We start from the raw sequence: 25151 nt of genomic DNA on the forward strand, positions 1-25151 counted from the left end.
AAATTTAATGTTAAAATGTATGATAAATATTTTTTTTATGCAAAAAAATCGGGGATTCGGGGCGGGTATGGGGGATAGTCCCCCGACGGGGACGGGGACGGGGATTCTCCGAAACCTAATAAACGGGGATGGGTTCGGGGATGGGGGCGGAGATGGAGAGCGGAGATGGGGATGGTATTGTCATACCCGGCCCCTACCCGACCCGTTGCCATCCCTACCACCGATACCCAAAGGCTCCAACTCTCCAAGCCACACTTACCGCCCCAACTCCAATGCACCCACCTCTAATATATATAATAAAATCTCATGCAACCTTAGCACTCCGCAATGGTCCTTCCCACTTCTCCACCCGCTGAGCAGTTCCTCCCATTCCTGACTAAACTACGCCCTTTTTTTCTCTCTCTTTTCAAGTTTTTTATTTTATTTATAATGATATATTTTAGTTTAATTGAACTTTTAATGTATTTTAAAACTAATACAACTTTTTATTAATTTCAAAAAGCTTTATAGGTTTTCAAAATAAAATGAAAAAAATATTATCATGTTCATTTAATAGCAAGTTTAACGAACAGAACAAATTGGTTAATGATCTTAAACACAGGGATCAAATTGGCCAAATTAAAAACACATGTACTAAATTGGTCAAGATGATAAAACACAGGAACCATTTTGACATTAAAGCCAAAGAAATAATATAAAAGTGAAGAAAAAAGAAATCAATGTATGAAAAAGGTAGAATAGGAAAGAGAAAGAATAAAAAAGAAAAATATTGATTAAAAATATTAAAAAGCAAGATGGAATATAAGTGGAGAAAAGAGAAGTAGAAAAATCAACTCTTTATTATTATACTAAACAAAAACAAAACATAATATTACAAGTAGAAATGCATAAATAGGCATAAATAGCAATATTACGACACACCAGAAAAAAAAAAAAAAAGAGGAAAATAATAATATATTACGTACAACAGTACAAATGATTAAAATAGAAAAGGCAACAAGGATTGAAAGAAAAAGAGAAAAAAACAAAAACAAAAACAGAAGGGCGTGTGATTTGTGTAGCACTTTCATTTATGAACGCCAGTCCAGGCTCTTTAATACTCCACTCTAGACTCTACCGTCACCCATCATGAGTCATCATCAGCCGGACGAGAAGACGAGCTGGCAATGTACGTCTCATGGGCTGCACATGCCTTCATCCACCTCATTTGAAATTGAAAACACACATGACCCACAAAATAAATTTTTTGACCAACAAATATATAATAAATTTAGATTTTAATCAGAAAAAAACTTTTATTAAAAAAAAAAATCAAAACTTTTCCGAAATTAGATTGTCGTTTACGTTAAAGCATCGATGTTCCTTGAGAATCGCTAATATAAGCGACAACAATAAAAGATAACGAGTGTTACGCATTGCACCTCACGATATTATCCGATCATTCACAGCCATCCACACGACCATGGATAACTATTTAGCAAATCTTATATAAGTCACTGGGTTTCATCCCTGTCCACAAAACTCTTTGATTGTGAAATGCTGTGGTAGATGCAAATTGGGGGGGGAAGAAAGATTTCAAATTTGAAGACTCCATGGCGCCCCTTGTGTTGTGCTACATGTGCTTTCAAACGCTGATCCAGTTGGCATGTGATCGCCTCAACCTTCTTCTTTTGGGTCCATCTTGAAAAGCAAATACAATGGTGTTTTTTTTTGGCCTTGGCCTTCCTGGTTTCTTTTGTTTTGTTTTTTTCATGTAAATGTTCTGTTATTTTACTGATCATCTCAAATCCCAACTGGATGGCACTATGAGTTTTTGCAAGAGACAGACATGTCGCTGTCCCAAAAAAATTTGAGCTCTGAAAAGCAATCGAATGTGGTCATGTAATAGTGTCCAAGGGCCTATGGAGAAATCAGAACGGTCCAATAAGGCTGCCAAGGAAAAACAAAACGTGAAGAACGGGACCAATTCTTTGTCAGATTGGTCTGCAAATTCACGCGTTTCACAAAACCCAGCCTCATGTCTGAATCAATTGGCTTTAGAGAATTGTGTTCTAGAAAGAAAGAAAAACGTGGGTTTGGAATTGGATATATTTTATGTTTTTTTTCCTGGACTAAATAATTGGAGGAGGAGGAGGAGGAGGATGAGTAGGAGGACGGAGAAATCAAAGTCAAAACTTTGGGTGCAAAAATTAATGTTGTTAACTACGTGAGTTACATCAATGAGGTGTTAGTTGGATTGGTTTAAATGTTTGGTGTGTTTTCAAGTGGTCTCGGGTTCAAACTCTTATAGTATTTGTGTGTGTGACAGGACGTTCGCCTATGATAGTTTAGGTTCAAGTCTGTTGTTTTGTTTTATAAATTAGGGCCAGTTTGGCATTGCTGTGTTGTAAAAATAATCGCTGTCAGATTTACTGTGAGAGAAAGCAGTTTGGCGTTTGGTAAACTTTTTGTTAAAAGTGTTGTTGGTACTAATTCCCACATAATCAGAAAATGATTGCCGCATAATCATTAAACCCAATGCTTCTTTGAAACTGATTCCTGCATAATCAGAAAATGAAAGCACCTTATTAGCTGCTTTCCCTTATAGCTTTCTCTCACATCAATTTTTAACAATAAGTGATTTTCTCATAGTTTACCAAACAGGCTGTGCTTTCCAAAATTTTTAAAAAATCACTTACCACCCCAAATAAGCAATATCAAACTGGCACTTAGTGAAAAAAAAATAAAATTAATGAACAAAGTACATAGGATTACAAGTTAAAGGATGCATTTTTTTGGGTAAATAAAATGAAAAGTGCAGGATAATATGTCATGTTGTCGGAGGCTGAATGAGTTGCATAAGAGCATTTCCACCCATAATGTCATGGCAAAGGGCGAAGGCAAGTCAGGGTAGATACTATTCACTTGAATAGTGGCAGCCCTTGCAAAAGGCAAGTTGTGTTTCCACCCATTGTCATGGCAACCCAACGGCAACCACTATTTACATGGGATTAAATTTATTTATATGTATGAGATCAATAATAGTATGTATAAAATTAATAATAATAAAATTGCTAGGTATGTATTTCTGAATTTTTTTGGATTTTTTTATGCACTGACGTCATCGCCCTCAAACAACAGCTTAGGCTGTTTTTGCCTTTGGGCTTGCTCAGGCTTGTGGAGCCCACATCTGCTCGGGCTGCTTGCTGCTCGCTGGAGCTTGCTTCTCGGGCCTAGGAGGCCTCCTGCCCAGGCTGGAGCGTAGTGCTGGAAGTGCTCTAATTAGTGGGCCTTCAAACTACTGCAGGGGTAGGCGTCGTACCGTTGCTCTGTCTTTTCAAATCAAATCAACTCAAAATGTTTGCATATAAAAAAGAAAAGTCAAAAAGCTCCAAAAGTTCCATTGCAGCCGGGGCCCGCATTGGTGAGAAACTTGCATGCAATGAGGCACACACATTTTGTGTTTGTCTCTCTAAGCAACATATACACTCCGTTTACAATAAGTTAGTTCCTCACACCGCTGAAGCATGGAAGAAATTCTCTCAGCTACACAGTAATTAAATGTCGAACATCGTCGATGCACGTGAGACTCAAGTTTACACTTTACAGATTCATGTGCTCTTAGATGACTACAAGTGATGCTAATCGGACTACATTGCTGCCCACTTCTCAAATAGGTTGAGACGCAAATGAGAGAAACTCCTCCATTTAGAAAAGTGGCCTGCTATGGCGTACGAAAATAGCATCACACTAAAATCTGAAAGCGCTTTACCATGTGTATCTTTTGCTAAGGCCAGAGCTTCTTGCATGGACTTCATCACTCTCCAATAATTCATACTTGCATGTACACTGGGAGAAACTTCCATGTCCCCGTTTCAACATCCCGATCTCTTTCTTCACGTGATAGGTTACATGAGGGGTGATATTATAGGAAGGACCACAGTGAAACCGGGGAAGGGAAGTATTTTCATACAATTGGGGTGTGGGATAAATCCATCAGCAAGATAAATGACCGAGAATTTCTATGAAAATTAGATAGAAAAGAAAATAGCAAAAATTTCTGTATTAACCTAACATGGTTGTATTGTTGTATCTTATAAGGAACTGAAAATATTATTTCTTCCTCGATTCAAAAAAATCTGATACAACGGTGTTTGGTGCCTCCAAGAGAAAAACAGTGTTTCTTTTTTGAGTTGGAAAGCACTGGTGTCTCTGGCGGCTTCTCCTAATTTCAACTTACTCCACCTTCTTGTTAGATTTAGTCTCACTACCTTCTTCAGATGTTTCCACAGTCTTTGACTCGTCAAATTCCAATAGCTGCACCATATGACAGAGATCATTACCTCACTCAGCAAAGTAAATAACACGCACGACTATTTTTTTCCTCTCTATTTGAGCTTAGTCTTTATTCCCATTCTTTGTCCTTCATCCCAAAACTTAAAATTCCTTTTAACATGAATTCAAGAACGTATCAAATAACATCAATATCTAACAAGCATGGCTCATAACAACTTAGGCAAATAATGGCTCATGAGTCATAACCTAGGAACCCCTACAAGAACCCGACCACCCTTATTGGGTTGAATAAAGTATTTCCATTATTTTTTCTGCATGTATGACTATGTTAATTACTAGATTATTTGAATATCATGCCATAAGTAAAATCTCAGAAATAAGAATGCATTGGTTGTGAACTTACTGGTTTGACATCACCATTCCATATGCAGTGAGCAGCCAGAAACCCAATAACAGTTGGTACAATATACAACAGTGCAGGCTGTAAACAATGAACAGCAGGGAGGATTGGTAATAAATTAGTTGAGATGCGCTGACCATAACTTAATGCAAAGTAAATAAATATATAATGGGAATTTCCATCGGCATCAAGCCAGCTATTTAAAAAGTGAGGGGATCCCTGCATGTACTAGGGTGAAATCATTCACCTGTGCTGCCTGAAACCAGTTCATTACAACAATTGTCAGGACCAAACCAACTGTGTATCCCAAAAATGCACTCTTAAAGTACTGGCCCTGTTTCCCCCTAGATACATCAAACCGCAAAGCCAGAGCAACAAAAATACCTGAAGGAATATATAACACCAAAAGTGAGAACAAACAACCAAATGAAGTGATTTTACTGAGTCATTTTTCATTAATGTATTAGCCTACACATGTGGTTAGCAATGTATATTAGACATTTTAAAAGTTCAAGCAAATCAATTGGCTGTTAGATAGCGAAGCATTTGTATGCTAAAGGCCTGAAACCATTAGTCAAATGATTACCAGTTCTTGTGTTTGTTCTGGTTAGACATGCCTGCTATTAGCAAAACCTTTTTAAATGATTGATCCATGTTCTCCTTAATACCCGAACAGTATACTCCCATTATAGGACTGAAGCGCAAAGGAAAAAGATAAAGAAAAGAAAAGTGCCACTAGCAAGATGCCTAATTAGGGAAAACAAAATCAGGGTTCCTAAAGGTTTCATAACAAATGTCCTCCCAAAATCCATAATGATTGCGTAATATGTCAAATGGAAAAGGACGAGACCTAATCCAGAACTCTTTACCGCCCACAACTTACAGGAACCCTGCTGTCGCAGGACCAACACAGTTAGTAGGTAGAATAAGGAAACAAAAATATATGTAATGGAAATGACAAGTATATTTTAGTTCCACATCACCTAACACTCAAACTCTAATAGAACGAATTAATAACAAAATGACCAACAACAAACCACAGCTAACCTTAATAAACCAGCATGCAGTAGATACTAGATAAAAAAACATATGAAATTTTAAACCTCACCAGGGATTACAATATCACCAAGTCCAAGCATAGAAAATGGACGTGTAGCATCTGCTGTGGGGAACAACAGCTGCAGACAAATTAAATCATGGTTCCAGTAAGCATATCAGTAGTCTAAAAACATTTGAAGACGCAATATACATTGGTAAAAAGATCTTGATCGATCTGGATCTGGAGTACAAACCTTTATAGGAGCATCAAAAGATTTTGCAACGCTGACCATAACTGGAGTGAAGAAAACCCAGAAAATATCATACACAAAAAGTCCAGCCTGCAATGCACAAGGACCAAATATTAGAAATATATAGGCCCAAAAATACTAGAGCAATGGTTAAAGCAGTGTGAAATCAGATGCAGAGTAAAATACTCTCAGAAATATACAGAGGAATCCAAGAGTCCCACTTCTTACCAAAAGGATAGCACCAGTCTTAAAAGACCCAAGAGAAAGCATTTCAATTCCCTGAAAAGAAAAATTACCACAAAAGAAATCGATTAGATGAAAAACATATAATTATTGGAGAGGATGCGAAACATACTCAAATGTCTATTAATTGGATGCTGACAGACCTGGATACAAAAGGCAAGCCCCAATATGTTGTTAGCCAGCCAATGCTTCTTTGATGCATACCATGCACAGAAAAAGGTTCCAGGGATTGCAGCAACAATCTGAGATCTTGTGAACTCAATCTCCAAAGCTGTGTAAGAAAGGTGTAAGGAAAAATATCATTCTGCATGATGCAAGCAAGATAATGTCAACTAGATCAAATGAAAACTCAGAACATAAGACTAACCAAACTGCTTTCACATGGCAGCAGACTCATGTTAAAACAAGAGAAGTCATTGATGCATAACTAAAATTTTGCACTCAATTTTTACCTGCCCAATAATTCCTAGAAGATCCACTAATTATATGCAAATCGAGTTTTAAAACAAAAACAAAAAATATATATTTTGAAGCAAGAAATGAAAAAGACAAAAAGAAAACCAGTGATGCAGTAAAGAATGTCATAAGAATAGTAATCATAATAAAACTTCAAAAAGAAAGTCACATACACCGGAAATATGGAAAATGCCATATGATAGGGTCCTTATTCCAACTCTGCGGCAAATAACGTGCAATAGCAGGTAACAGTGTTGCCCTGTAAAAATAAGGGTGGTTTAAAACTTTTTTAACTTAAAAAAGCAGATAATTTTAAAAATGCTTGACAATAATGTAGCAGTCGAAAATAAACCTATAAAGAAAGGACATACGAGAGAGCGATGATCCCAAGCACAAAGAAATAGCACGTCAATACAGCATTAACCAAGTCTTTGGATAAGAACTTAAAAAGTAAAAATAGTGATAACAGCATTGCACTGCCCACAAACGGGAAACGCATGGCATGTTCATTAGACATCGTCTCCTGCATGATTGAAATAGAACCGTTTATGAAAATTCAAGGAAGGTTCATGAAGACAATGACAAATGCAACAAAAACCAAATAAAAATGACAGCAATACTTACTGAAGGTGGAGTTGGCTTCACAGACCGGTAGCAACCCACAAAAACTGTGAGACATGCAGTTAAGATTACATTTAGGTTTGGATCTACGTTCACAACAAGTGGAGCTAACGTTAAACCTGCAGCCAAAGTAACGACCACATGTCAGTGATGTTAAAGCTCCGCTGACTCTGGGAAGTAAAAACTAGCCACGGCATATAGCTAGTTAACAGTAATAACAAATAAAATCAAGTGACTAGTTCAACAGTAATAACAAATGAAATCAAAGGGCTAGTTAACAGTAAAAACAAATGAAATCAGGGGTCCCTTTATCTGACATGTGGATGCTTAGTTAACTGGTAACCAATCCGTCGAACTTCAACCATGGCATTTACATTTTACAGCATATGCATTGCAAATTTTACTAGATAAATGAGAATGCAGTGCCCTTATAACACTGGGGTCGGGCATGGAAAATAGGTAGGTAAACCTCAAGGCACATATTTGCTGCTCTTCCACTTTCCCCAAGTTGCCTGTCAACAAGAAGTGACAGAGAGGGTTTCCAGAAATTTCACATCACCCTTCCATTTAAAAAACATATAGCAATGAGAAAAATACAGAACGAAATCTGACCACTACATACAGTGTATGTTAGTTCCCTAAGACAGCCTGCTTATCTCAAATAACAAGGATATCCTAAATCAACAATCCCGATCTCTTGGACCACAGGAGTCCAAGAAATTGTGATCACCCACCGTTGGATATTAATCTAATGGTTCAAAAAAGTTTCTTAGAAGGAGTGCAAGAGTTAGTGAACTGTTGAATTTACATCCAACTGTGAGTGACCACAAATCTCTTGGACCCCTGTAGTCCAAGAGATCAGGACTGCCTAAATCATATTGGTCTGAAGTCAAATTTATTGGTGGCTCTGTCATTCCTACTTTCCTGCACCAACAGCAAGCAATGCCATATATAGCCACTGAATTATCTTTAAGATAGTCCAAGGCCACTGCTGCTCTTTAAATTTGAAGCCTTAAGAGACTATAATATCGTTTTTCTTCAGTGAAAGACCCCTCGAGATTCTAAACTTTTTGTAATTTTACTTCCCCAATCAACAACTCAGTCTGAAATTTATATATTTCTTCTATTTACAAAACAACATTTTCCAATGCCAAAAAAAAGGCACCGAGAAACAATAACTGAGAACAAAATATCAAATTATGCACAGAAGAGCAAACCTGCTAAAGCGACATTGGCAACACGCTCAACGTTCTTCATCGTTATTATATCACTCGAAAAAAGAAACCGCTTCGAACAAAATTCCGATCAAATCAAACTGAATTCGGCCACCTTCGCAACAAAACCCTAGAAATGAGATCAATTGCAAGTTGTAACTGATAAAGTTTTCCAAAAATACAATCTCAATTTCAATAAAAATGTGAAATTTACTCACAATTATGAAATTGACGAAAATAGCGTTATTGTAAGAGAGGAAATTAACAGTACCAGTGGGCCGCGATGCAGATGATTTTCAACGGTTTCCTTCCGTACAGATCGGAGAAATAGGGAGAGAGAGATTTTGATTCAATTGCAGAGTTAGGGTTTTACCTGAAGAAGGCAATGGGCATGGGGGTTAAATTCAGAGCCCTGACGAACAGACGGGGCTGTTAGGTGAGGTTTGTGACGACCAATGAGGAATTAGATTTTGTGAGAATTAAATCGACGGAGTGGTCAAAGGGTGGGTTAAATTGCTTTCTTGAAACGTGTTGTGCTCTGATTGGTGGTCACGGTGGAATTGAAGTGTCAGCAGGTGGGGGTATTTTTAGTAACTTCCGTTCAAATCCCCCGTTTGGATACGTTGCACCAGTCATAAAGTGGATGACGGATTTGGATCCTTTTTAAGTGAGCCACGCAGGTTGACGTCTAGCATCCAATCATATTTTGACATGTCGGATTTTGGAACCTCCAAAATATCTCCCTTCTTTAAGATTTTACCGCGCGATGTCAGTACTGTGTAGCTCGATAATTTTTACAGTGGCAAAATCGTCATTCTAAAGATCACCTCACCCATTTGTATCTTTTTCCTCTTCAGCTCTTTTTTATGTAAATGGTTTCCCTTTAGAACTTTATTTAAATTGTTGATAATATTTTTTGAAGTTAAAAATGAAAGTTAAAGTTTATCTTCACGGAATTATCAGTTTGTAAACGAGTGATGGGTGTGATGATGCCGACCGTTGTGGTTAGAGTGTTAGTGATAAATTGGTAGCGATATAGATGGTGGTGGTGTCAAGTAAAGATGGTGAATTTAGTGATGGATGATGGTAATTTGTAATTATTATTATTTCCTAAATTTTTTATTTTTTTAGAATTTTGAAAAGAAAACATGTATAGATGAATATAATATTGGAATTTATGAGTTATCAAGGAACTAAAGTATGTCATTTTAAGCATATGTGCTCCCCACTCTGCACCCGAGTTTGAATTCCCTTTCCGTAGTTTAGATTAGATTAAAGTATAAAATCGCTTGTATAAAAATAAAGTATATCATTTCAAAATTCTTAAATATTGCCCAAATCTCCATATATCAAAGAACACTACTAGGATTTTAGTATAACCAATTTCTATTTGGGATTTTTCAATATTGAAAGAGATTCTAAAATTCCAAATCTCCCCTCCCCCATTAATTAAAAAACAAAAGAGCATAAAATATGTAAACATTTATCTCTATTTTGTCAAAAGATCATATGTTATAAACAAGAGTTCTTTTGTTTTTTGTGTTGAAATTTAAGGAAAAGTTTAAAGAAAAAAATAGAAAAGAAGAGATTGTGTTTCTCACTATGCATCCGAGTTCGAATCCCCCTTCCGTAGTTTAGAACTTTAGATTAAAATTATTGTATCAAGAAAAAAAAATGTTTAAAAAGGGGGCAAAATTGAAATTTACTCAAAGAAGAAGGAAGATAAAAGAAAAAAAAAAAAGGGGGCCAAAAATAGGACCGGGAAGGAGGAGCAAACATACAAAAGGAAAATCTCTCTTCCCGGTTTATCTCTGGAACCCCTGAATATCCTCCTCGAACTCCCCCAACACCCCCAACGGGGGAGAAGAAGAAGAAGACGAAGGAACAGAATGCCCCAACTGTTTCAGTTACAGTTGCAGCATCTTCAACCTCTCCTCAAACCTCGTCACCCCAACCGCCAACTACTTCTCCCCACCCTCACTCTCAGCTTTCCTTCTTCTCTCTCCAATCCCCTAAAACGCACCAAACCCAACAAGCTGCGCCCTCTTCTTCCCCCCACCGTTCGATTGCCCAGCCCCATAGTATGCAAATCCAACAGCTTAGGTAAGTCCTCTGACTTCATCTTTTTGCTGCAACCAGTTGGAGTTTGGGTTTTTCAATTTCTGTTCAAGCAACCTTGTTGTACTTATGGTGTGTTTGTTAATTGGTAGACTTAGACATTTTATCACAGCCAGAAGAGAGAGGGAAGCCGCACAGACGGGCCAATGGGATATTTTGGATCATACTTGCTAATCTCGGGATTTACATTGCTGATCATGTGTTTCAGGTAGTGTTAATCTTTGATTAATTTATATTAGCAAGTTTATAAATTGTAATTTGTAATTGTTTCAACATCAAATTGGGTTTGAAGTTTACAATTTTGTTTATGTCTTTGCTAGGTTCGTGCAATTAAAATGCTGTACCTCTACCACAACTGGCCTACTTGGTACCAGTTTCTAACAGCAACATTTTGCCATGCTAATTGGTGAGACTTCTGTGCTCTTGAAGGTTGCATGTGTACAACCCAGATGTAAAAAGGGTGCACCATATGTAGGATGATGTAATAAATCAGCTTATGTTGCGAGACTGCGAATGTAGACCATTGATCATGTTTTTTCTTGTCAAAATGTGGGGTTCGGATTCACAGTTTGGCAACGTAAATGTTTTTCTGGCAAGATAACATATTCACATGCGTTATTTTTCAGGAACCATCTTTCGAGCAACCTTTTCTTCTTGTATATTTTTGGTGAGTGTCTCTTTCTTTTTATTTTTTCCAATAGGATCAACTTTTTTTTTTGATCGAACAATAGGGTCAACTTTATACTGGAAGTACATGAAAAATTTGTACCCAAAATAGAAAATATATTATTGAATTTTAAAAGGGTATTTTTTTTGCTTCAACAGGAAAGCTAGTTGAAGAAGAGGAAGGAAATTTTGCTCTGTGGCTTTGTTATATTCTTACAGGGGTTGGAGCAAACCTTGTTTCATGGCTTGTTCTACCTAGAAATGCAGTCTCGGTTGGAGCCTCTGGTGCTGTTTTTGGTTTATTTACAATCAGTGTACTAGTAAAGGTGAATTCCTATATTAGAATTCTCGTGTACCTCGCGATCATATGACTCAGTCTATGCTTAACCAGTTCACCCTCTTTTTGCTTAATACAGATGTCCTGGGACTGGAGAAAGATCCTTGAAGTGCTTATATTGGGCCAATTTGTTATAGAGAAGGTGAGCCAAGCTTTTCAGAAACATCAAATCGGTATCATTTTAAAGCATGCAAGAATTAGAGCTTATGCATTCTTTTGGCCTAATATGTTTCTACTTTTATTTCCCAATTTTGGTAGGTTTATTGTCAGATCAGTAGTTTTGTTAGTTGTTTATTGATTTTTGTTTTTCATTATTTCATAGATCATAAAACATATATCTCAAAATGTGTTAGATATATGTGTAATTGTTTCTGTTGCTGTTTGTGCTCACAAATAGGTTATGGAAGCAGCTCAAGCTTCTACTGCATTGTCGGGCCCCTTCGGCGGAGGCAGTTCTTTGATGAATGTCAATCACATTGCACATCTCTCAGGTGCTCTTGTTGGTGTGTTTCTAGTATGGATTCTCAGCAAGGTTCCTTCTGAACCCCCAGCACAAGGATCAAATTTTCAAAACAAAACAAGCAGAACCTAATGAAAATTGGATATGGAAACCAAACTGACCTGCTTGTGTTGAAGGGCTTGCAGCAGTTAGTTTCCTGATTATCTTTATGTTCTATTCTTTGTTGATCATGTGTAAATTATCTTGATACTAATTGATTCACGAGAAATGATAGAGTTTTTCTTTTTATACAAGCGATATTGGGAGATGGGGTAATCGAATCTAGGACCTCCGGTGCAAAAAAGGTAAATGCTCTTAACGAGTTGAGCTACAAGCTCCTTGCAGAGTTGGCCCAATTGGGTTTATGGTAAATCTGAAGTATCGAAATTTTGACTTGGATTTTGCCAATTAAATGGATCATGGTCCGTCTCAACCTGAACCAGATGGGTCTAACTTGGGCCTAGACGAGAGTCGGAGTGACCGAATAAGGGGAAATTCTTATGACCCATAAGTGGTCTAAATTTAAAACAAATACCATAAAAGGGAATAAGGGGATAATTATGCATTGCATTAGTGAAAACCAGTTCTATCAACACTGAAACTGGAAAATCTTGTTATGAATCTTTATGAGTTTCCTTAAGATTGGGACAATACAAGGGAGCTTGTGGCATAAGATAAGAACAAAACAGCACCTCTTCATGTCCTTGAATGTCAACAACTATATTGATGATTAATGTAGGAAAGTAGCATTTGATTTTGATTTACAACAAGTAATCAGCATGCTCAAAAACAAGCAAAAAATGCTTCATGAAAAGACAAAGGTTCCCTTCACTATCTACAACATTTTATATGCTGAAATTCCTTCTGGGAGGATTATATGATTCTGTGTCACATCTAAATGAGAATTGTTCCTTCAGTTCAAGAACACAACTGTACATTGCTGTGCAAACTGACCATACACACCAAGCTGCCCCTGAGATTGCTTCCGGCATATAATTGGCAATCTTTCCCCAAATTTACAAGTCTGAGACAGATTCACAGATTTTGCAGCAAGCGATGAGATGTCTAATGAAAAATCACCGTCTCTTAGCACCATTCTTCCTTTTCTAGTTGCTGAAGCTGCTGATCCTTTTTGATCACTTGTAACTACTGATGGTATCTGTAACAGATTGGGATGAAAGGCACTTGCAGATTTCTTATGATAAATTTTCTCTAAGCTCTCAAATGGTACCTCTTCGGTTTCAACCTGATTGGTCTTCTCTTTACTTCTCATAGCACCCAGCATCCTATTTGCCTCCTTTGTTAATCCAATCGCACGCCAAGCATCAGCAACAAGCGAGATAGTAGATTTTTCTGGCTGAACACCAAACTCTTTCATAATCTGGAGTATTTCTTCAGCTTTCCATGGCAGCTTTGTTTCTCCAAATCCCCATATTAGGGTCTCAAATGTCTTCAAATTGGGAGAAATTCCATGTTCACACATCTTATCAAAAACTTTAATTGCATGCTCCATTCTGCCAGAACTGCACCATCCGCTCATGATGGTTGTGAAAATCACAACGTTTGGACGAACTCCCGATTTCATCATGGCTGCTAATAGTTCTTCAGCTTTCTCCACTTCTTGAGCACGCACATAACCTTTGGCAAGAATGCTGTATGCATGCACGTCAGGTTTTATGCCAGCCTTCACCATATCATCAAAGATTTGCCTACACTTCTCCATGAATCCGGCTGTGCTCCATGCATTCATGATGGTGCTAAATGTTATGACATCTGGTTTGACCCCAAATTCTTCCATCAACTTCAGCACCTGCAAGTTAATATATGAAATTATTGTAATGATTTGTGGCAACGATTAAAACAAAACACCATTTTGGGCCATTACAAGAAGAAACAGCAAGACAACTCACCTGATCGACCCCATCTCTATCCATGGTATCAACAAAACCTTTAACCAGTGAGTTAAAGACAACGATGTTTGGATGCAGCCCAAGATCTTTTATCCTTTTCATAAACCTTAAGGCCTCCTTCAGTTTACCTTCCTTACAATACCCACTTATGATAATGCCACAAGTTCGTTCATTGGGTTGCACTTTGTTGTTCTGCATCTCTAGAATCATTCCTTCTGCCTTACTTGTCTCTCCATTTTGAGCATATGCTGTTGCTAAAGTGTTGTAGGTAACGGCATCAGGTCGCATTCCAGAAGTTACCATCTTATGCACCACATTCCATGCCTCTGTAATGTTCTTCTTCTTACACCATGCTCTGACTAGAACATTAAAAGTCCTTATATTTGGTTTCACATTTTCCTCTTGGGACATCATCTCGAGCAGCTGCAAAGAATCTTCAGGCTTACCAGAAATCCCATACCCTTTGATCAATGTGTTATAAGTGCTGGTAGTGGGTTTTAATCCACTCTCCTTCATCTTCCTTAAGGTTTCCATGGCTTTCTCTACATTCCCAGATTCCGAAAAAGCATTTATAACAGCATTGAAAAATATTAAATCAGGATTCATTCCATTCTCTTCCACCTGTGATATAACATAAGGAATGGACTCAAAGCGCTTCTGGATGGTCAAGGCAGCTAGGAGGGTTGTGTATGATACCAGTGAAGGCCTGTGTCCTCCTTCAATTAAACCATTAAAAAGGGACTGGGCTTCCTGAGGTCTCCCTCTCTCTATCAAAATGTTCATTAGCCTAGTTCTCGATCGCACAATTCGACAATTCTCTTTGGCCATGCAGATAGAACAATGGGATTGCCTCATTGAGCCATTAGGTTTTGAAATTAGACGCAAATAGTTCTTATCATCTGGATGATTTCCCTGTGGGGTTAAAAATAAATACCAAAAAGAACATAAATTTTTTTTACCAAAAAAGCCTTCTTTAAAGTTCACTGAAACAAATAAAGCAAGGAAATTCTCAGGCTTGTCAAAGTACACACCAGAAGCAGAAGCGGTACAATTAATGCAGCACACAATCAAATCATTGAGCTAATGACACAATACCTTGATGGGTAATGCTTGAACCCGTCCATTTGCAGTAGTGGCAGTTGCTTCTTCGTTTTTGTTGGTTGTTCTTAAAAAAGCCTTCTCTTTGCCTGATTCTCCCATATGGGTATGGCTCTGTCAACTTGTCACCGAGTTTGAGTGGGTCTCTAACTTCGCACTGAATACACAGCAAAATCAGTTCACGAATATTTTCTCATCTTCAAACTTTTTTGGGTCCCTATGGAGAACACAATGATACACCAGAAAATCAAGTTCGGTTCTTCATGCACAAGCAACTTGAACATCAACGAAAAAGTTCAATCGCAATGTTTACAAATATCAAAAGCAACCCAACAAATATATTGTTTACTACCAACCAATTCTGTGAAACAGTTGTAATCTTTGCAGACATTCAAGCTATTGGTAAGCTAGAAACCCAAGAAACAACATTTAGGAAGCTAGAAACAAGCTTGTACCTTTTGGCGTTAGATTGCAGACATTTGCAGGCAGTGAGAGAGACAGTGATTACGCTTGTAGACTAATGAGGCATGGAGACCCACCAAAGGGAACATATAATCTGATCTCAGAATGGGTGAGAGACAAGGGGATGGGATAAGGAGGAAAAGTGAGGCTCTGAATTTGTTTCAGGAAATTGGTTCTTGGTTTTCCTTTATTTGTTTATTTTGGTCATAAGCTTTTCTTTTTCAATTCCACTAGCCTTTGGTTTTTTTTTTTTTTTTTTAGGGCATTTTCTATTGAAATGGACGATGACATATGAAACTCACACATACAACACGAATGCTAGAACTCGAATTCAGAATCTTGTCTGAGGGAGTAACTACTCCAAACCACTACACTAGTGGGTCATTTGCACTTTTATGTCCCATTTGATTCATAAGAATGGAGACTTGGGAATAGGAAATTAATTGCTTTCTCATATTTGGTAAGTCTAGACATGAAAAATCATTGCCTAGCTCATGAGAAAGTAGAGGGAAAGTGAAGCCATCGTCCAAACTTGAATTTTATTTTCCCCCTCATGAAAAAATTTGAAAAAATAAATCAATATTAAATAAACATTTTTCATGATCATTATATCCATATTAACAATTTAAAATTATAATATATAATTAAATAATTATATAATATTAAGGTCCGCATAAACCACCCTCACTATAGAATTTCTCCTATTTGCAGCGGGTTATGGGCCGGATCACCACACATGGGTCCTAGCTCTTAAGCCTACTTACGGCTCCGCGCACTCGGGTTAATAGGAAAGGACGTTTTTACCCCTAATGGCAGAATTTTCGTTTCTCTTCAGATTTCTAGGAAAATGACTTTCTGCCGCAAAGATGAATTCCCGGAAATTACAAAAAATTAGAGAGAAAATGTGATTCTTCTTTCTTCGTCATTTCTACTTATCATTAATCAGAAAAAAAAAAAAAAAAAAGCACTGTGATTAAAAGTTCAAAACTTTTAGATTAGAGATTCATCTGTATATTCAACCCTGCCAAAAGGGGCACGTAAACACTCAGAATCCATTAATATTTTAATAATTCTCTGAATTTTTTCCTTCTTAAGTCTGTATCTGGTGGGAAATGTTTAGGTTGTGGAAATGGTACCAGAATTCCTTAGCTGTTCATCCAATTAAGACGCAGGTCATCAGCTCTGGTTTGATTTGGGGGTTTGGTGATATAGCTGCCCAGACCATCACTCACTCCACGGCCAAGGCCCAACGTCAAATTCAAACTCAGGTAAAAATACCCATTTCCGGAGTTGTTTCTGTTCTCAAATTTCTGTCAACATTAATGCATTTCTTGCCCTTATTCACTGTTTGCCCAAATGGGTCTTGCTTATTTTACCCTGCATTTCATCTTTTGACCCTTGTTCTTGTGTTTATGGAACTGGTTTCTTGTGATTATGTGTTGTGTTTATGCCTTTGCAGCATTGGCATGAATTTGAAAGAATTTCTTTATCTTTAAAGCTGCACACTTTGTTGCCTAATGGATGGCTTGATGGGGAACCAAGCTGAACTGGTTCCTCATGTTTAGGGAAAATGTTCTGTAGCTGCATTTTCATATATCTCATGATTTTGAGCATCACATATTTTGGAGGGGATATTAAACTACCAATTATTTTTCTTTATTTTTCTTAGTTTACATGACATTGGGGTAACATGGTGATGTTCTTAAAGGATCCTTCAGTCATATGCACCAAACACTTTCTAAAATGAAGTCATGTTTGATGCTCTGCAGTTTCTGGGGCTCCCTTCTGTTGTTATTAAAATCCTAACTCGCCTAGTGCATAGAGTTCCCCAATTTTGGGCTATATTTTTTTCTCAATATTTGTCCATATATGAGAGAAATATTGACATAATTTGTTTGGAATTTCTGAATATTTAGTTTTATAATACATGATGAGACCTGTTTTCGCAAGACATTTCCAGCACACATATTGTTAATTACCTTAATATGGTTATAGAATAATATATCTATCTTCATCTTCAGGGTGAAGATGAAGATGAAGAGTTAAAGATCAATTGGAGAAGAGTGTGTACAACCAGCTTGTTTGGATTTGGGTTTGTTGGGCCTGTTGGTCACCTCTGGTAAGCTTTTTTTTTGGGGGTGAAAAATCGTACATTCTGAGTATGCGGACGTGTGATTTTTTAGGGTTATTGATCTGGTTCCCACATCAAAGGGTGATCTAGAATTTTACAATATAAAGGAACCACTAATCATGGGCATTTGAGGCTCCTCTTCCCTTTAGTTTGACAGAGACAGATGGACTGATTTGCAATCCCCAGTTTATGAGTTTGGTTTTCATTATCCTTTTGCAGGTATGAGGGTTTGGACCGATATATAAGGTCAAGACTTCTTCTGCAACCAAAGTCATTTCGTTTTGTTGCTTCTAAAGTTGCAATTGATGGGTTCCTTTTTGGGCCATTGGATTTACTAGTGTTTTTCACCTACATGGGGTTTTCTGCTGGAAAGAGCGTTCCTCAAATCAAGGAAGATGTGAAAAGGGATTTTCTTCCAGCCTTTGTTCTGGAAGGAGGGATATGGCCAATTGTGCAAGTAGTGAATTTCCGGTTTATACCTGTGAGGTATCAGCTCCTCTATGTCAACTTCTTCTGCTTGTTAGATAGCAGTTTTTTGTCATGGCTCGAGCAACAAGAAGATGCTCCATGGAAGCAATGGTTGAAATCTTTAGTACATTTTAACAAACAAAAAGATGAAGGTGGGTGATTGCCCTTTAACTACAGTTTCAGCTTTCATTCCAGGCCTTGCTGATTATAGTGGATCATACGTCGGAGAAAGTAAAACAGTTAAGTGAGAAAACTGAGGTACCAACTTAGTTTTTCAAAGTTGGGATTTTGGAAGTGATGGATTTGCTCTCATGCTTGTCCAGTTTTCACGTACAATACAAGTTTTCGTGGATTTGTATCCTCAGTCCATGTTTCAATAATGATTCTATCAATTTCCTTTGCTACAAATTGTAAGATCTTGCTGGTCTTGCATCATTATGTTTTACCATCTTACCCTCTGTAAATATTCTCCTGTTGGTAAATACTGGAAAGGAATTTTTATCGGGAATGAGATTTGATCTCTGATCTTTGCTCATATTCATTCTGTGATTTTTATTGGAAATGAGATTTGATCTGTGATCCTTATGAGATTTGATCTGTGATCCTTATGAGATTTGATCTGTGATCCTTATGAGATTTGATTGTTAGCATGATCCATAAAGTCGGAAATGAGATTCAATCTGTTCCTTGCTAATGGCAAAAGTACCTCTTCTTAATACACAGTTCTTTACACGAGGTCCTTTTTGGTGAAAAATTCTCAACTCTCAACAGTTAACAGATATGAACAAGCAAAGCCACTGTATCAAACCCAGTAAAAAAGGGGCTACTATTAAATTATTTACCAAAAAAGGCAATGAAAAAATGGAATATATATAACACAAAATCAAATAAAAAATCATTCCTCTAAAACAAGCTTTGGTGTCTCAACTTCAGAATGTCTTCTTGGCCTCGCTGCTGGTGGAGCCAGAAGGGTTAAGACCATACTCACTGGTAGTTCCACTGTACATACTGATGCCATACTCTTCCTTGTATTGCTGGGAACTGTAATATGAATTCCCCAAGCTATTATGTAATGTGCTGTTTCCTGGTGTCATTCCTTCACGAAGATCCGTCAATGAAGCAACTCCTTCTAAAGCGTGGACTACCTGCTCGGTTTGGAATAAGCGTAAAGATTTTCAGTTAATTAGCTAAATTGTTGGTGCTGTGTTATCTCATTGAGCAGGTAGCTAAATCATTGATTGTGTTTTGGGAGTTCGGGATTCATTTTTCATTCAGTTAACAAAAAATATAACAAGGAATTACCTGGCTCATTCGTGGTCGAAGCCATGCTGAATGCCGTACACAAGCAGCGGCACAAGCAACCATTCTAGCCATCTCATTGTTGTTGTAATTTCTCTCCAATCTTGGGTCAACAAGAGCATCAAAGTCACCATCTTCCAGGGCTTGAGTGAGCAATGGCCTGGCCTAGAATGCCAAAAAAAGAGAAGAAAAAGAAAACTCAGTCATCTACTCACTCAAATCATACAATCTGAGGCGTTCAAAGCAGAAACTAGGGTCAGGCTCCTTGCAGAAATGCTGAACTTGAACTATGTTATCTGCATGTTGGTTTAGCAGCACATGTCTCATTCTTAAGAAAGAAGACTTTAAGATCGTATCCCATTGTACAGTTTATACCTACTGAGTAATGAAAAATAAGGTCAGGAAAATGGCACAAAACGAAGCAGTGATGCAAGAGAACTCACCCACTGAACCAGGCCCTTGTTCCTCATGGATTCCATTGTACTGATAGGCGGTCGTCCAGTTATAAGTTCTAGAAGTACAACACCGTATGAATACACATCTGATTTGTCTGTCACCTTACCGCTCGATGCGTACTCTGGAGCCAGGTACCTGTATATGTTCACGTACAGAACAATTGATTAAGTTTGTTTCATTCTACAAGGCTAAGTTCATAGTCAAGCACAGACTAACAAGCAAAGCAAAAGTGAGTACGTGGTATGAACTTGGAGTTGTAGTAACAAGAATATCATGTTCTTACCCAAATGTTCCCACAACTCGAGTGGAAAAGTGAGTCATGTGAATGTTGGTATCAGAGAAAGATTTGGCCAGTCCAAAGTCAGAAACCTGAACATAAATCTCAACTTCAGAAACCTCAACATGAACCTGAACATAATAAGTACGGTTAATGTTTGGTCCTACCATTGCTTCGAACTTATCATCCAGAAGAATATTAGATGCCTTGATATCACGATGAATGATTTTCGGATTGCCTGCAGCCACAAATGATATTCAATTACCATTAAACTTTAATGTCGACATTCTCAAGAAAAGATGTGCAAAATTAAAACTTCAAGAGATATGTGAAAGGAACTCACAATCTTCATGAAGATATGCTAGTCCTTTTGCAGACCCAGTAGCAATTATCAATCTGGTTTCCCACTCCAGAACAGACTGCCCTTCTCCTGCAATGCAGCAATTATAAATCATACTCCATATCTAGTCTTAAATCAATCACTCACAATAGGGCTAGTAACTAATTCTTGAAAACTACCAGCATGGACTTGATTACCATGTAAGTGGAGTTCCAAGGTGATGTTTGGAACAAACTCATACACAAGCAACCTCTCCGCCCCGCTAATGCAGTACCCAACCAAGGAAACTAGATGCTTGTGATGAACCCGGCTAATGATGTCAACCTCAGCCTGAAATTCTCGCTCCCCTTGCCGGCTTCCAGTCATCAACTGCTTCACTGCAACTTCTTTGCCACTTGGAAGCACACCCTTGTGGACATACCCGAAACCGCCTTGCCCAAGAAGGTTGGCTTCTGAAAAGCCATTGGTGGCCACCGCCAATTGATCATATGTGAAAATCCCATTTGAGACATCTGAGGGAAAACCAGCCGGCCCTTGAGTTTGAAGTGGATATGGGATCTCGGACCGGGATATGATTGAAGCAGAACCAGCAGTGCGGCTCATGGGAGATTGCAGAACAGAGGTTCTAGATAGCACCCTGATAACATGGACCCCTGGTGAAGGAACAGCATAACAATCATCTGCCAATGCAACCAAAGCCACAGAGTACATTAGCAAATTTAATTAATTACATACAAACCTATAAAGACGTTTGATTTTCTAAATTGGAAATGAAAATATGTAGCAATGAATCTTGTGATCACCTTTTGGGCAAAAGGATGGTGTTTTATGATGATCCTCCAAAAGGGCACTGTTGTTTTTACTCCTATGTTTGTAACCAAGAAATATAATGGCAAGCAGAAGCACAATGGCAACAAGTCCACCAATGACACATGATCCAGCTATGAGAGCTGTGCTCATATTTGGTCTTGGGTTTGGGTTGTGAACTTGCATGGTGGCTGGCAGTGAGGAAGATAGTGGTGGATGAAGCATTAATTGGGGTGGCATTGGCAATGTTGTTGGAGGTAGGTTTGTAGTATTAGTTTTGTTAGATGAGGGTGGCTGCAGGGTGCTGGGCAATGTGGGCGGCAGCGGCAGAGTACTAGGGGGCAATGCAGGTGGGGAAGAGCCGTGGCTTGGACTCTCTAAAGGCGGTGTCTGAGTTGCTGGTGGCATAGTTGTTGCCAATGTAGGTGGTGGGGGAGGGGTTGATGGGGTTGTTGGAGGGGAAACATGTGGTGGTGGTGGTGGTGGTGGTGGTGGTGGTGTTGGTGTTGGTGATGGTGATGGCGGGTTTGGAGGTGGCAGTAGAGAAGGTTTGGATAGCAATGGAGTTTTTGGTGGTGAAGAAGGTGGAGGTGGAGAGGTGACTACTGACGGTGGTGGTGGTGGTGGAGTGAAAGTTGTTGGTGGCAACAGAGCTGGCAATGGTGGAAGCTGAGGCGGTGGAGATGTTAGAGGAGGCGGTAGCAGTGAGGACACAGGAGGAGGGACAGAGTTGAGTATAGGTGGCAGGGCAGGAGGAGTAGTGGGTAAAGAAGGTGGGGATGGGAATGGTGCTATCTGTGGCAATGGTGGCGGCAACAACGGAGGCAATGGGGTCGGCAATGACGGTGACAATGGGGGCGGCAACGACGGTGACAATGGCAGTAGCAATGGTGGGGTAGTTACTGGAGAAGCAGCTGGAGGCAGTGACCATGGTGGTGGTGAAGACATTGTTGGTTGTGAAGATAGATTTTGGTTTAGATGTATAAACACTTCACAGGGAGTCTCAGAGAGAATATTTAGCAACAAAATTCGGCGGTAGATATAAATTATAATATTAGATAGACAGGACATAATTGAGCAGAGCCCGTGAACGACATTTTATAATTTTCTAAACTTCTTTTTCTAACTAACCATCGCGTATTTTATTTATCTAATGTTGAATGGGGCAGTGACATGTGATCATGTGATCAGTAAGACAGTAACTAGTTGTTGCTGATGTTGGAAGTGGAAATCCAGTTCACCTTCCACTGTCTCACTAGGCCTATTGGCCACTACAGAGGTTCCATTGTCTGATATGGGTGCTAAGGGCAGATATTTGGGTCTATGGAAGCTCAAAAAACATTCGTAAACCGGGATGCCACGGTAACGATATCCCAAATTAATCACACATTGCAACTTTTCTATGTGACAATGCTTAATTGGTTTGAAATACTGCCACCACGGTATCCCTGTTGGCTGGAGAAGATGGAAGTTCTTCACCGTGGATGCTCCTGATGCAAGAGCAATCATAAAAGTTATGAGGCTCTAGAACTCACCCATTCTGAGTTTCTCTTTTTGTTCTCTTTTCAACTTCTCAAGGTCACAATACAGATTGAACAAAATTGTTCAAATTAGTGGAGGGGGACCACAAACATCACATTGACACATACAAGTTGATTGATTTTTCTTGTTGGCAGTGTTCTACTAGGAGATGCTCCAATTAAAAAGTAAAAAGATACAGAGAAAGATGTAAAATTTGGGTAGATGACAGCAATGCTTGGTGCACAGAATATAAGTCTCAAGAGTAGTAGGATCCTGTCTTCTTCTTGGAACACCTTTTTTTTTTGTTTTTTTTTTTTCCGCAGGTCCGGTAGGGTCTTCTTGGAGTATTTGGTCCAAGGACTGATAATCTTGTTTTTCTTGGATTGAAAAATGAAGCTTGTGATTGAACTCCCATCCTTTTTTGCAAACTGCAAAATCCAACTTGAAAGGGTTTTCACAAATTATCGGCAGGTGGTTGATTTGATCATGACTGATGACCTTCCTCTATTGTGGTTGATTTTCCTGTATGCCAATAGGAACCCTTTTGGTTGATACGAACAGAACAGAGGATTTGCTTACATTTCCTCTCATCATCAAATGGACCGCTGTAACAGATGCTACGAAAACCCAACACATTTCATATCATTCAACCTGTCAGATAACCCGGCTCTTCGATAGCCAGCAATCAACAGATCATAAGTTGATTTTGTAAGTTCATAAGAACCCTTCAGACGTTCCAAAAACAGCTCCAGCCTATCATGAGCCGAGCACCTGAAGTACGAGCAGATTACCTTTTCAACAACGTCATGATGTTTAAATGACACTCCTTGTTTCAGCATCCTCCCCACAGAGTACTCTACATCATCCAATCTATCCAACATGGCATTCAACCTTATAATCCCACAGTGGACCAGCAACAAAACTTCTGAGACTTGATTGGTCTCCATTAAATCTACAAGTAGCTCCTCCAATTTCTCCACCATCCCAAGTTCAATATACAACCCCACAACCATCTCAGCCATCTTCTCATTGATCTTCCACCCAGCATCCAACACTATCTTCATAAACTCTTTAACTTGATCAAAGCTCCTCCTCTTACAAAGCCCTTCCAGCATATTCTCCAATATGGGCAAGTTGGGCATGAGCCCTGATAATACCATTTCTTCATAGAACCAATCAGCCAACTTGAAATTGTTCAATTTGATGCAACCGGAAATCAGAGTTTGATAGGTTTGAACATCAGAACTGAATCCAGCAGCCTTCTTGGCAGAGTACCAAGCTTGCACGGAATCAGCTTTGCCCAACTTTGAGAATGCAGACATGAATGCATCATAAGTGTCAGAATTGGGTTTAAATCCCTCTGAGCTCTCCATTATCTCAAATAGGCTGAAAGTTGTCAACACATTACCTGAAGAGAAGCAGGCATGCACAAGGGAATTGAAAATAGCAGAAGTGGGTTTGATTCCATTAGCCCCCATAGAAGTAAAGACTTGCATTGCAAGTGGGAGATTCTGAATTTTCCCACACAGAGATATCAGCTCAGAGTACCGATCATGATCTTTCTCATTCTCCTCAAGCAAGTTCTCCAATTTCCACTCCAAAACCTGACTAACCAAACAATGTGCATACATATATAAGCAGAAATTGGTTTAAATCTTCTCCCAACAAAAAAAAAAAAACAAGCAAATGATACAATTACATTAATCAACCTTAATCTTATAAATATATAATGGGCATTCCATCTCAATTTCTTTTCTCACTAAAACAACATAAATCACTTAATTTCTATTAGTTTCTCAGCAACCAAACAGAGGGTGAGGAAATACAAAAACTTGTAAATAATCTAACTTTGAGCTACAACTATCGCAATTGATGGGTGATTATTACCAAGCGAGATTTATCAGGAGAGGAAGAAGACGCGAGAGAAGTGAGGAGGGTTTCCCAGGAAAAATCAGAGCTTTGGAGGGCAGAGAATTCCTGGGAACCAAGTATGCTTTTGATGCGTGAATTGGGTTCCTCAACCAACCTCTGAAGCAAACTTGTTTGGTTACTCAACCATCGCTGAGAGCTACTAGAAATTGCCAAAGCCTTGGGTTGTAAACTCCTCCTCGCTGCTGACAAAACTCTGCAAACTAATGCCATGGTTCTGTTCTTAGTTCCTACTCTAATGAAGGCAGAAGCAAACCCATCTCCGATAAGCACCAGAGAGGTGAAGGCAGGCCCAGGCCCAGGTCCAGGTCAAAGCCCTATCTTTCTCTTCCCTC

General features: G+C 38.6%; 6 protein-coding genes across 10 annotated transcripts; 2 read left to right on the forward strand and 4 right to left on the reverse strand.

Annotated features, from left to right (window-relative positions):
* Window positions 1-3988: 3988 nt before the first annotated feature.
* Window positions 3989-8926, reverse strand: LOC117614112 (signal peptide peptidase). Of its 2 annotated transcripts, none has more exons than XM_034342806.1 (12): window positions 8770-8926; window positions 8502-8613; window positions 7288-7403; window positions 7035-7186; window positions 6837-6922; window positions 6351-6478; window positions 6193-6243; window positions 5968-6054; window positions 5784-5853; window positions 4923-5059; window positions 4679-4756; window positions 3989-4296 (listed from the first exon to the last, which is right to left on the reverse strand). In XM_034342806.1, exons 2-12 carry the CDS (start codon window positions 8539-8541, stop codon window positions 4216-4218), a joined length of 1026 nt encoding a protein of 341 aa, XP_034198697.1. In that variant the 5' UTR covers window positions 8542-8613; window positions 8770-8926; the 3' UTR covers window positions 3989-4215. The 2 variants fall into 2 exon arrangements, with proteins under 2 accessions (XP_034198697.1, XP_034198696.1); XM_034342805.1 differs by having other exon boundaries at window positions 8502-8628; window positions 8770-8925.
* A 1332-nt stretch (window positions 8927-10258) lies between these two features.
* Window positions 10259-12369, forward strand: LOC117614416 (rhomboid-like protein 11, chloroplastic). Its single transcript, XM_034343219.1, has 7 exons — window positions 10259-10601; window positions 10709-10824; window positions 10937-11022; window positions 11243-11283; window positions 11442-11608; window positions 11699-11761; window positions 12017-12369. Exons 1-7 carry the CDS (start codon window positions 10388-10390, stop codon window positions 12209-12211), a joined length of 882 nt encoding a protein of 293 aa, XP_034199110.1. The 5' UTR covers window positions 10259-10387; the 3' UTR covers window positions 12212-12369.
* Window positions 12370-12793: 424 nt separating this feature from the next.
* On the reverse strand, window positions 12794-15808 carry LOC117615777 (pentatricopeptide repeat-containing protein At5g25630). 2 transcript variants are annotated; one of them, XM_034344929.1, is made up of 4 exons: window positions 15582-15808; window positions 15124-15343; window positions 14029-14940; window positions 12794-13928 (listed from the first exon to the last, which is right to left on the reverse strand). In XM_034344929.1, exons 2-4 carry the CDS (start codon window positions 15226-15228, stop codon window positions 13032-13034), a joined length of 1914 nt encoding a protein of 637 aa, XP_034200820.1. In that variant the 5' UTR covers window positions 15229-15343; window positions 15582-15808; the 3' UTR covers window positions 12794-13031. The 2 variants fall into 2 exon arrangements, with proteins under 2 accessions (XP_034200820.1, XP_034200819.1); XM_034344928.1 differs by having other exon boundaries at window positions 15124-15283; window positions 15582-15764.
* Window positions 15809-16460: 652 nt separating this feature from the next.
* Window positions 16461-18722, forward strand: LOC117638564 (protein Mpv17-like). The gene is made up of 3 exons (XM_034373674.1): window positions 16461-16856; window positions 17610-17707; window positions 17939-18722. Exons 1-3 carry the CDS (start codon window positions 16701-16703, stop codon window positions 18345-18347), a joined length of 663 nt encoding a protein of 220 aa, XP_034229565.1. The 5' UTR covers window positions 16461-16700; the 3' UTR covers window positions 18348-18722.
* A 134-nt stretch (window positions 18723-18856) lies between these two features.
* Window positions 18857-25130, reverse strand: LOC117615101 (proline-rich receptor-like protein kinase PERK15). Of its 3 annotated transcripts, XM_034344105.1 has the most exons (10): window positions 24775-25130; window positions 24296-24491; window positions 21363-24191; window positions 20757-21239; window positions 20563-20649; window positions 20387-20457; window positions 20226-20311; window positions 19930-20077; window positions 19490-19651; window positions 18857-19332 (listed from the first exon to the last, which is right to left on the reverse strand). In XM_034344105.1, the coding sequence occupies exons 3-10, from the start codon at window positions 22435-22437 to the stop codon at window positions 19117-19119; spliced, it is 2328 nt and encodes a 775-aa protein (XP_034199996.1). In that variant the 5' UTR covers window positions 22438-24191; window positions 24296-24491; window positions 24775-25130; the 3' UTR covers window positions 18857-19116. The 3 variants fall into 3 exon arrangements, with proteins under 3 accessions (XP_034199996.1, XP_034199995.1, XP_034199997.1); XM_034344104.1 differs by having other exon boundaries at window positions 21363-24491; XM_034344106.1 differs by having other exon boundaries at window positions 21363-24495.
* LOC117618918 (pentatricopeptide repeat-containing protein At2g32630-like) lies at window positions 23505-25029 on the reverse strand. Its single transcript, XM_034348691.1, has 2 exons — window positions 24775-25029; window positions 23505-24491 (listed from the first exon to the last, which is right to left on the reverse strand). Exons 1-2 carry the CDS (start codon window positions 25027-25029, stop codon window positions 23505-23507), a joined length of 1242 nt encoding a protein of 413 aa, XP_034204582.1.
* Window positions 25131-25151: the final 21 nt, after the last annotated feature.

The sequence above is a fragment of the Prunus dulcis genome, chromosome 1 (genome assembly GCF_902201215.1).
Source record: "Prunus dulcis chromosome 1, ALMONDv2, whole genome shotgun sequence".
NCBI classification, from domain to species: Eukaryota; Viridiplantae; Streptophyta; class Magnoliopsida; order Rosales; family Rosaceae; genus Prunus; species Prunus dulcis.

Excerpts from the sequence above, each read along its gene's own strand:
- LOC117614112 (XM_034342806.1), bottom strand. The coding sequence starts at position 8,541 with ATGAAGAACGTTGAGCGTGTTGCCAATGTCGCTTTAGCAG. Across the intron at positions 7,404-8,501 it reads TGCCAATGTCGCTTTAGCAG|GTTTAACGTTAGCTCCACTT; the intron begins GTTTGCTCTTCT and ends CTTTGGCTGCAG. Across the intron at positions 6,479-6,836 it reads GCATTTTCCATATTTCCGGT|CTTTGGAGATTGAGTTCACA; the intron begins GTATGTGACTTT and ends TTTCTTACACAG.
- LOC117614416 (XM_034343219.1), top strand. The coding sequence starts at position 10,388 with ATGCCCCAACTGTTTCAGTTACAGTTGCAGCATCTTCAACCTCTCCTC. Across the intron at positions 11,609-11,698 it reads CAATCAGTGTACTAGTAAAG|ATGTCCTGGGACTGGAGAAA; the intron begins GTGAATTCCTAT and ends TGCTTAATACAG. Across the intron at positions 11,762-12,016 it reads GCCAATTTGTTATAGAGAAG|GTTATGGAAGCAGCTCAAGC; the intron begins GTGAGCCAAGCT and ends GCTCACAAATAG.
- LOC117615777 (XM_034344929.1), bottom strand. The coding sequence starts at position 15,228 with ATGGGAGAATCAGGCAAAGAGAAGGCTTTTTTAAGAACAACCAACAAA. Across the intron at positions 14,941-15,123 it reads TTCAAGCATTACCCATCAAG|GGAAATCATCCAGATGATAA; the intron begins GTATTGTGTCAT and ends TTAACCCCACAG. Across the intron at positions 13,929-14,028 it reads ATAGAGATGGGGTCGATCAG|GTGCTGAAGTTGATGGAAGA; the intron begins GTGAGTTGTCTT and ends ATTAACTTGCAG.
- LOC117638564 (XM_034373674.1), top strand. The coding sequence starts at position 16,701 with ATGTTTAGGTTGTGGAAATGGTACCAGAATTCCTTAGCTGTTCATCCA. Across the intron at positions 16,857-17,609 it reads AACGTCAAATTCAAACTCAG|GGTGAAGATGAAGATGAAGA; the intron begins GTAAAAATACCC and ends CTTCATCTTCAG. Across the intron at positions 17,708-17,938 it reads GGGCCTGTTGGTCACCTCTG|GTATGAGGGTTTGGACCGAT; the intron begins GTAAGCTTTTTT and ends ATCCTTTTGCAG.
- LOC117615101 (XM_034344105.1), bottom strand. The coding sequence starts at position 22,437 with ATGTCCTGTCTATCTAATATTATAATTTATATCTACCGCCGAATTTTG. Across the intron at positions 20,458-20,562 it reads AGCATATCTTCATGAAGATT|GCAATCCGAAAATCATTCAT; the intron begins GTGAGTTCCTTT and ends TTGTGGCTGCAG. Across the intron at positions 19,652-19,929 it reads ACAAGGGCCTGGTTCAGTGG|GCCAGGCCATTGCTCACTCA; the intron begins GTGAGTTCTCTT and ends TTGGCATTCTAG.
- LOC117618918 (XM_034348691.1), bottom strand. The coding sequence starts at position 25,029 with ATGGCATTAGTTTGCAGAGTTTTGTCAGCAGCGAGGAGGAGTTTACAA. Across the intron at positions 24,492-24,774 it reads CTCCTGATAAATCTCGCTTG|GTTTTGGAGTGGAAATTGGA; the intron begins GTAATAATCACC and ends TTGGTTAGTCAG.